General features: G+C 41.3%; 1 protein-coding gene across 2 annotated transcripts; it reads left to right on the top strand.

Moving 5' to 3' along the window:
- The first annotated feature begins 1,189 nt into the window (after positions 1–1,189).
- nudt4b (nudix (nucleoside diphosphate linked moiety X)-type motif 4b) lies at positions 1,190–14,377 on the top strand. 2 transcript variants are annotated; one of them, XM_040035747.1, is made up of 6 exons: positions 1,196–1,321; positions 1,564–1,681; positions 9,388–9,498; positions 10,350–10,394; positions 10,554–10,641; positions 11,397–14,377. In XM_040035747.1, the coding sequence occupies exons 2-6, from the start codon at positions 1,583–1,585 to the stop codon at positions 11,615–11,617; spliced, it is 564 nt and encodes a 187-aa protein (XP_039891681.1). In that variant the 5' UTR covers positions 1,196–1,321; positions 1,564–1,582; the 3' UTR covers positions 11,618–14,377. The 2 variants fall into 2 exon arrangements, with proteins under 2 accessions (XP_039891679.1, XP_039891681.1); XM_040035745.1 differs by having other exon boundaries at positions 1,190–1,681.
- The last annotated feature ends 675 nt before the right edge of the window (positions 14,378–15,052 follow it).

A 15,052-nucleotide genomic window follows, 5' to 3' on the forward strand; every position in this document is an offset into this window, starting at 1 on the left:
ATACCTACATGTTTGTTTTCCTGCTGAGTGGGAATAACACACTCAGAATATGACCTCTGTAATGACATAAAGTCAGTGAAAGCAGGGAGTATCTCACTGATTTCCCAACACTGGACAGAATGTGTTGTACGTGATCGTGTGCACACTTTTGTCAAAAAGCAGAAATCTAAGAGGTTTTTAAGCAGCTGGTTCGTTTGAACTAGAAAAACAACTTACTACAGCAAGAAGACTGTGTAAGGCACATAGAAGTAGACAGAATGTCTACTTCTTACATGTGGCTGTACAAAAGGTGGAACCTGTAAAAGAAAACCCATAAAATCCAATTCAATAAAACTGACACAGCTGACTATATCATGGAAAATGCTCTGTAAATCCATTCTCTTTGTGGGATCTGAGAGGTGGTATTGCTCAGCCGAGCCATGATAATTCAAGGAGAGCTCCAGGTCTGGTGGGTCTGGTACTAATATGATTAGCACATATCTGGGGGATTTAAAACTGGGATTTCACAATTTGAGTGTTTCCTTAAAAGATGGTCTTTTAAACTTTCAGTCTGTCTTTTATATCCCAGATCAGAAATCAGTGAGTCAGTGAACAATACCAGGAAAATGTAAAGGCCAGAAATCAGTAATGTCCTCTATCAAAATATCATACTTCAAAAGATCAAAAATGTCATTTCACTTTATTAGAATTAGATTCTGTCAAGGACAAGTCATCCATTAATTCAGTTAGATTTTAAACAGTACTTTTACTTCCTCCTCGGTTCTCAACATCAAGGCTGTAGCTACTGCGGACACTGAGGTCATGTCATCTGCATTTGTGTCTGTGTTGGGCTTTAAGAAAGAAAAAAACGAAACGTCTGTGGAAGGTACCAGAAAATATGTAGATATACTCTGTGCCTGGTCAAGATTTGTTTTTGTTGGATTAGGATATGGGGCAGTCCTAATCAGCATGATTTTTTTCTTTTTCACTGCAACAAAATGATCCCCAGGACCTGCTAAAATTCTCATCAGGAACCACACACTGGATGTTTGAAAAAAAGCTCCCTCTTGTACTACTGGAAACAAAATAATAAACTTACGTATCAATCTATGTTTTAGTAGACGCCTAGCCCCGCCCACTTTACACAAGCCCATCCAATTAGCTCATCCCCTCCTCAGAGGAGTGATCTGTATTTCCGAAACTCCGGGCTGCTTGTTCATTGTACTGAGTCAGCGGCCATACGCAAATGGATCCAGAGGAGGGCTGTGCTGTGTAGGCTGCACTCTACATAAGCTCTCAACCTGCGGGACTGCGCGCACATACTGCCGACTGGAGATCGCAGGTAACATCTGGGGGCTTGACTTACACATCAGAGGCTCTGATTTGTGCTTATTTTCACAAGGACAAGCTTAAATCCAGGATTGTCTGACGAGATCTTTCATACATCCTCCGTTCCTGATCTGCCCATCGGGTGCATAGAGCAGTACAATGCGGCGGCTGTGCTGTTGACTAATTGGACACCCCCTCCACCTTTTTTTTTTTCTTCTTTTATTTTGCTTTTTTTTTTGCCGGTTCTTACTCAAGGAGGCACATTTCCAAATCAATGATGAAGCTCAAACCAAACCAGACCAGGACATACGATGGCGACGGTTTCAAGAAGAGAGCGGCATGTCTGTGTTTCAAGAATGAACGTGAAGAAGAGGTAAGAAAGGTTATCCCAGTGTGACGCTGTTTTCCTGCATCTTATCAACAATATGCAGCGTTTGTGTGCTGTGACTTTGTGGCCTAATCAATCTGCATCTAGCAGCCATTCAAAGTGCACAGGGATGCTCGTTTTCAAAACGCACAACGATCCGTAATAAGACACACGGGCTTTGATTTATGGTGTTGCCTACTAGGTGTAGTTACGTGTTTGCTGGCAAAGCCGCTGTCTTTTTGGTTTGTGTTTGCGTGCTGCTGATGTGCCTTGGGCCATCCAGTTTAGGCTAGTTTGAGGAGCACGTAGAGAAAAGGGGGGAAAAAGCGGTGCCGTCGAGCCACCTTCACCTAGCATCATACGACTAATAGTATGTTTGTTTCAAAATAAAACACACGGGCAGCAGCGCAATGTGAAACTGCCCTCTCAAGTAAGGCGGGGCTCTTATTTTGAAAGTAACTTCCTGTTAGCTTTTCGCTAGCTTGAAGCAACGAGCAGAAGGGGGGCGAGGCGCTCACTTGTACGTTTCCTTTAGTAGAGGGTTTAACAGTGGCGTGGGCTGAGCGGGGGGTAACAATATATGCCAGAGGTCTACTGCTAAATATATTTATCAGATGTAGGGTCATTTTAATATGACAATAATGTAAACGTCCATGACCGAGCAGCTTCATTCACGGTTATGCTGCATCCCGCCGGCCTTGGGCGGGCTGCTGCGTAGCAATACTGTTGATTAGGATTTAAAGGGACCATCACATGTAAATAATGAATGGATGTGACAGGCTCTGATGGGCAGTGCTTTAGACCCACCTCAAAGGAGATTTAAGGTAACCTAAAGCAGGGCTTTAGTGAGACGTCCGCCAGATTTTAAACTACCATAGTTTTCTATTTTATTTTTTTATTTTGTGGGGTGACTGTTTCCTCCCCCTTTTTTTGCAATATTTTTTTGTAACTTCAACCCCCCCCCCCCCATAAATATCAAAAGCTGTAAAAATGGACCTTATATAATGTCTCTGTCTGCTAACTGGTCTGGTTAACTGGTTTACGTGCATGAATGTTTCACCAGTAAGTGACAAAAGTCAAGGCTGTCCCCTGCATATTCTGGCTTGACTATATTTAGCCGTTTTTTGGCCTGGCATAAACAAAGTGTTACACAATGTGCAGTAAAGACATCACTGTCTGCTGTCACTAGACAGCCACTAAGAGCTCTGCCTAGGCTCTCCAGTGTTTGGCTGTTAAACACACCATATCAGGAATTTTACAAGCATGCAAACAGTATATCTGCTTGTTTGCACATGTGGACGTGGTATGCTGTTGTTATGTAAGATTTTTTTTTTTTTTTAAATGCGTAGCCATAAAAGAAATAGAGATACTGTGCAGAGATGCAGTTTTGCTTTCTTTAGAATTGTTTTGGTTTGGCCATTTTTACTTGCATTAGTGTACTGTAATATTGTGACAACAGAAGGATGTAGGTGACTACTACCCTCAGGACTTTAACAAGCATGTCTGGGTTTGCAACCACAAACATGACTCAGCTTTAAGTAAGAGAACTGATGTGATGCTCTTACTGTAACTGGGTTGGCACTAATGGTGATTTTTGAAGACGATTCACATGTAGTGTAAGCTTTGTAGTAACACATATACACTACATATAGACATGTAGACATTGGATACCTAACTCTGGTGGAACAGGAGCTCTAGATCTGCTCAGCTGTTTTTGTTTTGGAAGGGAAAGGTTCGAACAGTGAAAAATGGGAAGCTGACAATTCAGAGACAGACAAGTTGGTTGAGCTGGTGGAATTACATTTCATCACCACAGTGCTAAGTTGTCAAAACGAATAATTAAGCAAAAAGAGCCAGTGTTTTTATGTGTGTCTACTTTAAGTCTAAACATGTCAGTAATAGGAAAGCCACATATGTTAGTGTGCTAACATATGTGGTTAATGTGATGCATCATAGTAAAAGGATTTCAGCACTGTTTTCCCCAGTGGTCGTCGCTTGGTATAATTCAATCAAATTGTGTGCTCACTGAATTATGTAATGTCCGTGCTGCCTCAAAGCTGCAATATGGCTATTTTACAGTCACCTTCAGTTCATTTTGGCTTTCCAGCCTGAAATTTTCATTGTTTTGCTTTGCTTTGGTCCTCCCTCCTTCTTCAGCCTTTTGTCTGCCGCTGTTGGTCTAACAGAAAGGCCTGTACAATACTTTCTAGCTGGGCCATAAAATCTTCAACTACTAGAGCTACAGTTGCTCAGATTTGCTAATTTAGTTGTCTACCTTCTTAATGTGCTTCCAGTGGTTTAGTGTTTAGCACATTCACTGGGCGAGCGAAGGGTCACTTGTTCGTTTCCAGACGCAGACAAAAATCTCTTCAGGGGTTGTGTCGGAAAGTAAAACTGGTGGCGAATCAAACAAGGGGAGCTACCTGCTCTGTCGACCCTTTTGTCTAAGCCAGAATTCAGTTCTTGGGTTCCAGTGACCTACCATTATCTCATGATTAGCACCAAAGTCTCTTCGGTCAGTTTTGGGGGGTTCTCCGTGACCGCGCTGACTTGTTCGCAGAGAATTTACATTACAGTGCGCCCCAGGTGGTGAAGTTTAAGCTAACATCTCAGAAATATAACAGGAATAACTACTTGGCTGTTTGGCCCTGAGCTACAGCTACTCAAAGGTGTGCGCAATGGAGTATAATCGACGCTTTAGAGTGAAGAATATATTCTTGCATTCACCTGAGTGTCACAAACTATGATTCCATATAAATGCAAAGCAGTTTTATAAGGTGATGATGTCACGTGGTATTCTTGCTTGAAAGCCACCACCCCCATGTCAAATCTAGCAGTTGCCGTCAGAGGCTTTTAACACAGTGAATTTTAATGCCATAAGTGTTATCAGGATAACAGTTTTAGCAGTAACCTCTGTGTTTCTCAGATTGTACCCCATGGTTTGATATTGAAAGTATCCCAGCAAGTAACAAATGCTGTCATCATGGAAATGGTGGTGGCCGGTTACCAGTTTGAGAAGACGCTACATCTTAACATCAAGAATGAAGTCGCATGTGTTCTCTGCATTTGCATTTTGTGCTGTTTTCCTCCGAAGTCGCTTGTTTATGACTCTGATTAGTTGTCGTATAATGCAGCCACTATATTAATGTCTCAGCACCATCAATCATGTCTCCTGCGCTCCTCTTCTTTGGTGTCTGTGACTTTACATCATTCTGTCCTCCGGTTGCCTGCCTGGCATGTGGAGCCTTCTTTATTTGACAGCTACAGGCAGTTCCCCATGGGGAGGAGGTGTTTATGTCCTCCAGAATATTCCTCCCTGCTGTCTCCGTTTTGAGGCCATGCCAGAAGACCGACTCTGTTTTTAACTAACAGTGGTTCTGAAAATCTTTTGCCTATTCATGAAGTTAACTAGTGTTCAGAGAGATTGTGTAATCAATGACTTCTGGGCTTTACAGCATACACGTCTTTGCATTGACGTCTTTAAAGATGACTCATGTGTATTTCATTGTGTATTTCGCTATCCAGAGGAGACTTATAGACACACACCCTGTTTCCTTTTTCACACTGGTGGAACACTAAGTGGTATGCCACTGGTAAACATGCAGTGTTATATGTGCATGGTAAAAACTCTGAGCAAGTTGCTGCTAAATTTGCATCCACCAAAAAGTACAAAGTGCCCAAACAGTTCATGTGTTATGGCTGACTTGGATTTCTGTGGTGAATCTTTGTAGGGGTTATGTCGTAAGCTATATAACCATTCATGCTTGTGCATGGTGTTAATTACCTTGTGGTCATATCCCACTGTTTTATATGTGATGCCAGCCACGATAGAAACAAATAAAATCCTTGGACTTTTGTGTTTCTTTCTCTTTTTTTCCCCCTTCCCTACCGTATTTGTCCCTCATGTTTTGCCTCTTTGTAAATTCTCTCACATCCATTTCAGTGATTTTGGTTTGGCGATGTCCCTCATATGTGAGTCCTTATATCGAAGCTTGATTATTATTATTCTTCATGCTAGGGCGGAAAATCGTATCTCATTGATCAAAGACTGTGGCGAAAAAGCAAATGGAAATGTATAGGCTCGAACAGGCCAGTCACAATAGTTCCATTTTCATTTATTTACATTTCCAGGTAGATGCACGCCAGATGACACTGTAGGGTTTCACAAGGGTTTTGTAGTTGTCATTTGTAGTGTCACCATTGGCATATATTTACCAAACAATACTTTCTTTTTGATACTAACATGTATGTGGTACATCAGTTATCAATAATGTTGCCCTGCCACCTTTAAGGAGGTTTATCAATCTTCCTTCTCCTATAAAAGAATTAAAACTTGGAATATGCTTTTATGATTTCTTACGTTGTCAAAGGAGGAAAAAAGCAGTAAACAGTCCCTCCCCCAAGGCAATTTTTCTCTTCTTTTTTTATGGCTAGAGAGTAAACATATATGTGAACCAAATAATGTAAACAGTGTAAGGAAAGGTTAGTAAAAATACATATTGGTGGAAAACACTATAATAAAATACAAACATGAAGGAAATGTTTTCAGTCTTAGTCTTCCAGTTTTTTATGTTATGCAAAATAACAGCTTCTGTTAACTAAGGTAAGAAAGACTCCCTGCTTGAACTGTATGTTGACCAATCTTGGTTACGTGCTTATTCTGCCCCTAAAGACCCATTTTAAGTAAGTAAAGTTTATTTATATAGTCATTTGATGGCTTAAAATACCCTGCCTGTTTTTGACTTCTTAACCCTGGATAAATCGGTCTAGTTTTGCTTGTTATTTTTTTATAATTACCAAAAAATCAAATTGGAGGAACTGTAATAACTCTGCCCAGAGGCCTCTCCTCTAGCCCGAGCTTCTTTCTGAACATAAGTGGGTTTTCAGTGCTCAGAGTTCACCATCAGCTGACTGTTGACCTGCCATCCAGGTGTGAGTTTTTTTGTTTTTTATTTTTGAGTTTTTTGGCCTCTTTAAATTGTAGCTTGTGTGCTGTTTTTGTACTAACTGGTCTTTTTGTTCCGTGGGTTGCTATACAGCTCAGAAGGCGGAGCTTAGTTAATCTATACTATAATTTTATTTATTTATTTATTTTTTTTTTAAGTTGATAACGGGAATACCAGTTCACGTGACTGTTCAAGTTACTGAAAATAAATGAACAAACGGTTCAAATAAAAGTGTAATAATGATAATTATATAAAGGAAATGGACATATTTTGCCAGTTCTTTTACAACATGTAACATGGTTTCTTTTTATTGTGATCAAAAGGACTTGTGTTTGGGGAAATTCTCTAAATTCTTGAATGTAGGTGAATGGCCTAAAGAGGTTGCAGGTCCATATTTGGCATTGGACAGGTGAAATTGTGCCCTACTGCTGCACTTCTGTATGAAATATGGAGCAGTGTGAAGAAGCAAACCTCTTTAATTAAAGATGGTTTGTAAAATGTAGATTCCAGTCTCTACATTCCAAAATTGACCCAACCCCTCTTTTCTTAGGGTGGATGAATAATATTTCCTCTTCAACAACAACTAAACGCTAAAATCAGCTTTGTTGTTGCTGCCCCGGAAACACCGTGTTTTGTATACATCGCGCACTCACTGCTTAGCGATCTCCCCTTAATCCTCGCCGGCTGCAGTTCAGCACACACGCACTGTTAAGACGTGAGGACCTTTTGGCACACCCGTGAAGTCGCCAAGTCGGTGAGCCTGCGTGGAACCTCTTGGCACAGTAATGACTTCTGGCAGGTGACATTCACATTTGTAAAGGAGGACAAATAAAATCACTGCTGCACACTAACAAACACAATAAAAGATCTCACTGGCAAAAGCCCTCCTGTTGTTGAGGGAGCTTACCGAGGCAGGTTACCAGGTTCAGCTTTGCACATTTCTTATAGTTTGCACCCTCCTGAGAGAACGGCATGCCCTGCACCAGCGCTGCTTGTACTATTTGTGTAAATGCCTCTTTTTTTTTTTTTTTTTTTTTTAACGCGTCATTTACTGTCAATTATGTAAGCTGTACACCTGTCACATAACATAAACATCTGTTGTGTGATGTTTCTTAACATTTTCATCACTAGGGAAATCTTTGCACGCATGCACTTAACATCGGTTCCCCATCACCCCCACCCTAACCTGCAATCCGGGAGCAAGCAGGTGGTTGAGTCAGGCATGTGAGCAAGACACCAGCCGGCAACTGACAGATAGGGCTCCAGTCATGTGCCGTATCAGTCAGACAGTCTGTTTGGTCTTCAGCCCAGGCAATTTAGAAGAGCCTCAGAAAGCCTCGTGTAGCCGCGGCCACAATCCCATTAGAGAACGTAAGGGAAGCCATACGAAAGCTGAGGTGGGATTAAGCGACAGGCTGACTTCTCTCACAGATTACTGCATATGAAGTCAGTTAGGTTGCGTTGTTCGCCATCTGTTGCACATGCACATGCTCACAGATTTCTCACACTAATTCATGGACGTTCACTGTGTGGCCCCTTTGCCCTGACCGGCGCCCCCGCTTGTTTGTCGATGCTGGATTATGACATGACAGAAAAAGGAAAAATGCTAAAATGTGCTAGAATCACGCTTAAATGAACCATCAGAGACTGTGACAGAATCCTGCTTTGTTTATTTTTTTTAAACACACTTGTTGGCTGTATGTGTTAATGATGATGACACAGCTTCATGCTAAATGCGATAATGTTCATAGCAGCTGTTTTTGTGTTTCTTTCGATTGCTATGTGGATACTGCCGCAAACCGCACACACAGACACATCTGATCCGTACGTATCAGTGGACACTGCAACTGTCGTGTAATTCAAACCCCAGCGGGGCGCTCGGGAGCACTGGCAGAATTTTAGGGGCCCCCAGCTGAGTTTACAAGCATTGTCCGCTGAGTTCATGTTGTGTCGGGACCACATGGACACTGGTATTAATTAGGGTTGAGTTTAGGGTTGAGTATTTTCAAGAATGGGCATCCACATGAAGTGGTGGGGGGAAAAAAAGAGTAAATAAAGGAGTAAAAACTGGATTATTTGCTCAAAGGAATATATATTTATCTAAATGTGTGTAGCATCTTTATACAACTCAATTTGTCTGCGTGACAAAAAAAAAACCCTTTTGTATAAAGTCAAGGGGATATGGACTACACTGAAAGTACTTTCACCTGGTCCCTTATTTAAATGGTGGCCACAATGGATCAGTCCACACTGGATTGATTAATTTGGTACAAAGCAATCATCCCATCTATGAACTAGCTTGTAGCTCCCGAGCCTTGGTTTGTGTTGTCTCGTGGTCTTGAATCTGGTGTTTCTCATTCGTAAGAAAAAAGCATGCACCATGGAGACACTCCACCACGGAGCATGGAGTCACTCCACTAAGAGCATTAAATGTGCACGGATCCTCTTAAAGAGATCAGAAAGTAGTGAAATAAGACCACCTGTGTCTCCCTACAGTCCACAGCTGTCTGCGTTCAGTTCTGCGAGTGAGTGTAATCCTGTCTTTGGCATCTTGTGAGCGACGCTAAGCCAACTCCAACCATCAGTCTTTTTTTTTTTTATGATGTTTTGAGTCCCAAGGGTCATGGTTCATGTCCTCAAGTTGCAATATAGGCCACTGAAACTCTGTATGCTCGTGCGTGCTTTAACTCCTTTGGTTTATTGGGGTTTAAGGTAAAAATAATAACTCGGTCTGCATTTCCTAAAGTTTTTCTTTTTCTTTGACAGGTTCTGCTGGTCAGCAGCAGTCGGCATCCAGACCAGTGGATCGTCCCCGGAGGAGGGATGGAGCCAGAGGAGGAGCCATGTGGCGCAGCAGTGCGAGAAGTGTTTGAGGAGGTAAATAAATCTGTGCCCTGACTTTGTTTTAATGTTATATAAGTCAAGTTTGAAGTCTATAAAGTGAAATAGGTTTGAAGTCTATAGGTAAGGGTGAGAGGTTTTTGAAGGGGTACAGTGTCGGCAGCTGGGTGAGTGAGGAGCCTGATGGTATTTCAGAGTTCCCCCTGGTTGAGAACCTTGTGTTCTCAGCAGCGTCAGTGGTCTAAACTTGGCCCTTCACTGGATTCCTGTGCATTCACAAACCCTGTAGCCTTTCCTTCTGGACACATCAGTGGGGCAGACTGACACTTGAGAAGATGACATATGTCTTAACAGTAATTTGAGGCCTGTGAACAGAACACAGTACATCTGAATTAATAAAATGACTGTTATGAAAGGGACTCTCTCATATTACTGTAATAACAATCTGCAGAATTCAAGCAAGTTTCTTTTTATTATTATTGTATTCTTACCCGGGTGATGACCCAGTACAGTATAAATGACAGTGAAATCTTTTATATTGATGTCATATGTCGACCTTTGACTCTGTAGCTCGTAGCTTTGCTACTAGTTTCTGCAAAAACTGTCATAGGGGTTTAATTTGTTCAGTCCTGATATATGTATTCTTTATTTGTGGGCAGTTATCTGTTGGACTGTCCTGAATGTTGAAACGCGACACACAGTTCCCACTGTGTTGATGCAGAACGCTGCTTTTCTGTTGTTTTCACTTTCTATTCATCTCTGTGACTGACCTTCTACAGAGGCCATAGCTACTTGAGCCTTCCAACAAAGAAGTATACTCTGTGCTTCCCAAACACTACAGCCAGTAGAAATGAATGATTTTCTTTTCTCCTTTATCTTTTCCTCAGGCCGGTGTGAAGGGCAAACTAGGACGCTTGCTTGGTGTATTTGAGGTAAGCTTTTCACAGGACAAAATGTGCAAATTGTATAAAATCTGCAATTTTTTTTTTTTTTTTTACTTTAAAATTGGCAAATAAATGTAGGTGTGAATTGCATGATTTATTGCATCGCTGCATTGTAATTAAATATACATCTGTCTCTGATCCTTAAAGCAAAACCAAGATCGTAAGCACCGAACGTACGTGTACGTGTTGACTGTGACGGAAACCCTAGAGGACTGGGAAGACTCTGTCAACATAGGTAAAGTTTTGCTTCATGTCCTCCCCTTAAGCATCAATACTTGTGGTTTTGAGTGCTGCTGCTTACACCATACTCTGTATTTTTTATTTATGTGAAGACTAGAGTACTGCACAGAAACCACACTGGCAGTTACAACAGGTGCCTATAAATCTAGGCCACTGATCATTACTGCAGTGGTACTTAGCTGCAGTATATTACAGCTGTCAGTGCGGCGGACGTCAGTATCCAGTCTGTGTAATCCAAAGCCTAATGTATCCCCTCTGTTCTTGCTTTGAACTCTGACGTATGCTATAAAGGTTTTCAATTTGGTCTGTACATGCATATTTGAAGGTTTTCAGGTGTGTGTGTGTGTGTGTGTGTGTGTGTGTGTGTGTGTGTATATATATATGTATGTATGTATATGAGTTTCAAGATACTATAGATATAGATGGATACTGTATCTTCACCCTACTTTAATGCATCTTATTAAGTATGCAAGTTGTTTGCCTCATTGTGACATTCTGTGAAATGTTTCAATCCAGTGTCACTGTGTTTTTTATTTTTTTTTCTTCTAACAAGTGAAAATGGGGTAACCTGCAGAAGCTATTAAAGCTCACAGTCCACTTTGTCTTTTGATATGAAGTCAAATCAGCTTGTGGAAAAGGGAAAGAAGGGGTTACGTGGCTTGTTCTGCACAGAAGTTACAGTTTGTGTGACAGTGCACTTTGCTGGTGATTAAGAAAACCTGATCTTCAGTTCTCTGTCTCCCTCTGCAGGTCGTAAGCGGGAGTGGTTCACCGTGGAAGAAGCCATCAAAGTGCTGCAGAGCCACAAACCCGTTCACGCCGAGTACCTGCGGAGGCTCCAGCTCAGCTGCTCTCCCACCAATGGAAACTCCATCCTCCCGAGCCCCTCATCAAACGACAACTACCCCCATTACAGCGCTACACCCACCACACCCTCGACGGGCAGCGTGCTGGGCTCCTCCTGCAGATAGGACTGCAACTCAACCTCCTGTCCTGTCTAGCTGAGACAGTTCACCTAAAGTCTGTACAGTCTCGTGCATGAATCTAAAGACTTTTTCAGAGTTGTGGCTCTTCTTGTATGTATAGTTTCTAATCTTAGCTGCAGGACAGACCAAAGCCATTGCCAGAGCCGCGTTAAAGACTGAGCAGGAGAAGCTGGGAACACTCTGGCAGAGAAACTGTGATTGTGGCTAAATCGAACACTTTTCTTTTGCTGGCAAACGTCAGAATGAGGAGCTGAAGTTTGGGACGAAGAAGCTGCAGACTCTGCTGGTACGAGTGACCTCGTGAAGGAATGCCTTACAGAAACTTTGTATGAATGTGGTATTGGGGTTGTTTTGTTTCACTGATGGTCCTTTTTATGTCATTTTATTTGAACGAATATGCTGCGTGAACTCTAATAAAGCGTAGTCGACAGTGTTAATTGGTAAGAGACGGACACGTTGCATTTTAATGTAAAAGCGTGATTTCCTTTCCACCATGTTAACCATTAACTAATGACAAAATACAGTTAATTGATCTAAATTAGTATTTTCACTTAAACTTGGATGTTGGTGTTAACAAATGCAGCTGGAGTGAAGGTACTGGAGTATTTCAGTTAACCATTAACCTGTAAAACAAAACAAACAAAACAAAAAAAAAAAGTTTCTACCTCAGTGAGCCTAAACTGGATATGATGATCGCCATGGTCATGGTCATGTCACAGAATGATAGCACTGCTGTGTTTATAGTTAAACATGAGCCAGTGTCTGCGAAGTTGAGTGTCAGCCAACCTTGACTGATCAAACACTGCTCTGATGTCAGTTTATGACCACATACCTTTTTATCAGTGCTCAGTGTTTCCCCACTGAAAAGTATTCAGAAGTGCAAATTACGACCTTGCTGGGGTCGTGTGGCCGGGCTCAACTTGAGATGCTTGGAGGGAGGGAAGTGCATTGCTGTGATTTATGCTGAATGAAAACAATTGAATGATTGTCTGCTTTTCCTTTAACCAGCAGCAGTTTTCTCTCTCTGTCTCGTGGTGCTGTTTGAAGAAACTGTCCACTAATTACATTTCCACATAAACTATGATTGCTTTGTCCTGTGTTTGCATAGGGCTGCAATTAATGCATCAAATGACTTGACAATGACTTTTTTTTTTTTTTTTTTTTTTTTTTTTTCCCCCTGTTGATCTGTTAATGTCTTGGTTTATTCAATGCTGCCGGGGGAGGGGGGAATATCTACTGGATCAGTGAGTTAAGTGATGCAAAGGTAAAATGATCCAGTGACAGTTTGATTCAAAGAAAGAAACAGTGCATTTTTAATCTGTGATAATTCTTACCATTTCCAACACAACCTTTGCCCAAAAAAAATTACACACACACACACACACACACACACACACAAAAGAAATCCATCTTCCTTTTCAAAAGCCAAAGAAAAGTGGCTCACCCCAGCTTTTAAATGTCACGTTTCCTCCCTGAAAACAGACTCCCACTCTCTCCTGCTTTGACGGCTGAATGACGACTAGTTACCACACACCGATTTGTAAATAGCTTTGAGGAGAACCGCTGACAATGTGTTTTTAACCGAAATGAAGCTGTAATTTCTCTTTAATGTTTTATATTTCTTTTTTTTTAACAATGTACAAATGGCAGAAAAAGAAGACCTGTAGGAACTCTCCCTGACCCCCCACTGAGTACGCACACTACAGGGTATTTGTATCACAACATCGTGACGTGCCACAGGTTTAGGATGTGAAGGTCTGCTGGTTTTTGTGTTGAGGTGATGGAGGGGGGTGCATCATGTAATAGTTGTATTAAAATGACTGACAGCAGAGAATGAGATTATATGGATGATAATCTGAAACTTTAAGATGAAAACCTTTTTAACAGACACAGACGTCACACGAGTATTGACCCAGAGTAAACAAGGATTTATTTTTATTATTATTTTTTAATGCAGATGTATGAGACATGCAGAGGGCTGGTGCGAACATCAAAGATCAGATGAATGCATTTGGAAATGAAAACGGTGGTACAATCCAGGCATTTCTCATTCTTTTGTAGGAGTTCAGTCATATCTTCAGATTTCATGCCACGTCTCACTTTCTTCCCAGTAGATGCTGCTCTTTCACAAAACCTTATCTGCAGTATCGTAAAATAATACAGCGGTTCAGCTCGCGTACAGTCTCGGCCTGTTTCTATGTGTGTCTGGACAGAAATATGTGCCAAATTAAAGGAAAACAGTTTGTATCCTTATGGGCGGTAAAAGAACTTGATGTTAGTGTTTTAATCGTCTATATCGTAGAGCGAGAGGGTGGAAAAAAAAAACATCTCAAACACTGTTTGATTAAAATCTTTGTTTTATTTCAGAATATGATTGTTTTATAATGTGAAAAATCTCTTTCTAAATCCAAACTGCACCCTGCATTGTTCAGATTCTCATGAGGCGGTGATTCTTTACCTCGCGCCGTTTTGAAGTTGAACACATGCGACTGTGTCAGACCACAATCTGAACGTGAGCCCAACTTGAATCCATTAATCCTGATGTTCTACAGCTCCCAGTCACATCTCCCTCCGCTTGTTGAGATGCTGTTGGATGCTCGTGATTGGTCTTACTGTAAACAAGGCAAACTAAAGATTTGTTATTGTTTATCTTAATATGCACAGCAATGTTTCATGTGAAAGTGGGTTAAAGAATTGGAGAGGAAAGACCTTTGGAGAAGAGTGCATTAAAGAGGAAAAATCTTATTTCAACAGTTGTTGAGGATTTATTTAACTGATTGCAGCATATACTGTTTTTAAATGTTTTTATATGCAAGAATTATTTGTCAAATTAATCCATAATGTTTGTGTGTGCGTTTATATATGTATGTATGTGTGTTTGCTAGCTGATATACTAGAGTAGGACAGTTTTCACAGTGACAGGAGCTGAAAAATTACCTTTAGAAAAAGTTTCATGATGGAGTGACTATTACAGAGTAGAGATGGACCGATCCGATATTACGTATCGGTATCGGTCCGATACTGACCTAAATTACTGGATCGGATATCGGAGAAAAATAAAAAATGTAATCCGATCCATTAAATATCACGAAAGCACCTCACAAAACTTGCAACACGCCGTAACTCACCTCAGAACGTTAGCACTCGGAGCAGTATGCATCACGTGATAGAGCGGCTGTGGCATGCGGGACCTGTCGGTGGTCTGGATAGCATTTGGAGCTTCGCTAGCAACCCGGCATTTCATCTCCGACAAAGTTATCCCGAGAGAAGTAAAGTAAGTGTGTAAGTCCATCTCTGAATGTTTGTAAAGCATTCCTGCGTTAAGCTTAACAAATGGAGCGACTGCCTCTTCTTGCTGCTACTTCAATCATGAAACTGCTTAATGATCAGCTGATCGGCTTTTCTGTCGGGAGTCCGTGT

This window comes from Simochromis diagramma, unplaced genomic scaffold, assembly GCF_900408965.1.
Source record: "Simochromis diagramma unplaced genomic scaffold, fSimDia1.1 OVJJ01000816.1, whole genome shotgun sequence".
NCBI lineage: Eukaryota > Metazoa > Chordata > Actinopteri > Cichliformes > Cichlidae > Simochromis > Simochromis diagramma.

Bases quoted from the DNA above. Each gene is read 5' to 3' on its own strand.
- nudt4b (XM_040035745.1), top strand. From the start codon at position 1,583: ATGATGAAGCTCAAACCAAACCAGACCAGGACATACGATGGCGACGGT. The intron at 1,682-9,387 runs GTAAGAAAGGTT...TTTCTTTGACAG, and splicing joins AGAATGAACGTGAAGAAGAG to GTTCTGCTGGTCAGCAGCAG. The intron at 9,499-10,349 runs GTAAATAAATCT...TCTTTTCCTCAG, and splicing joins TGCGAGAAGTGTTTGAGGAG to GCCGGTGTGAAGGGCAAACT.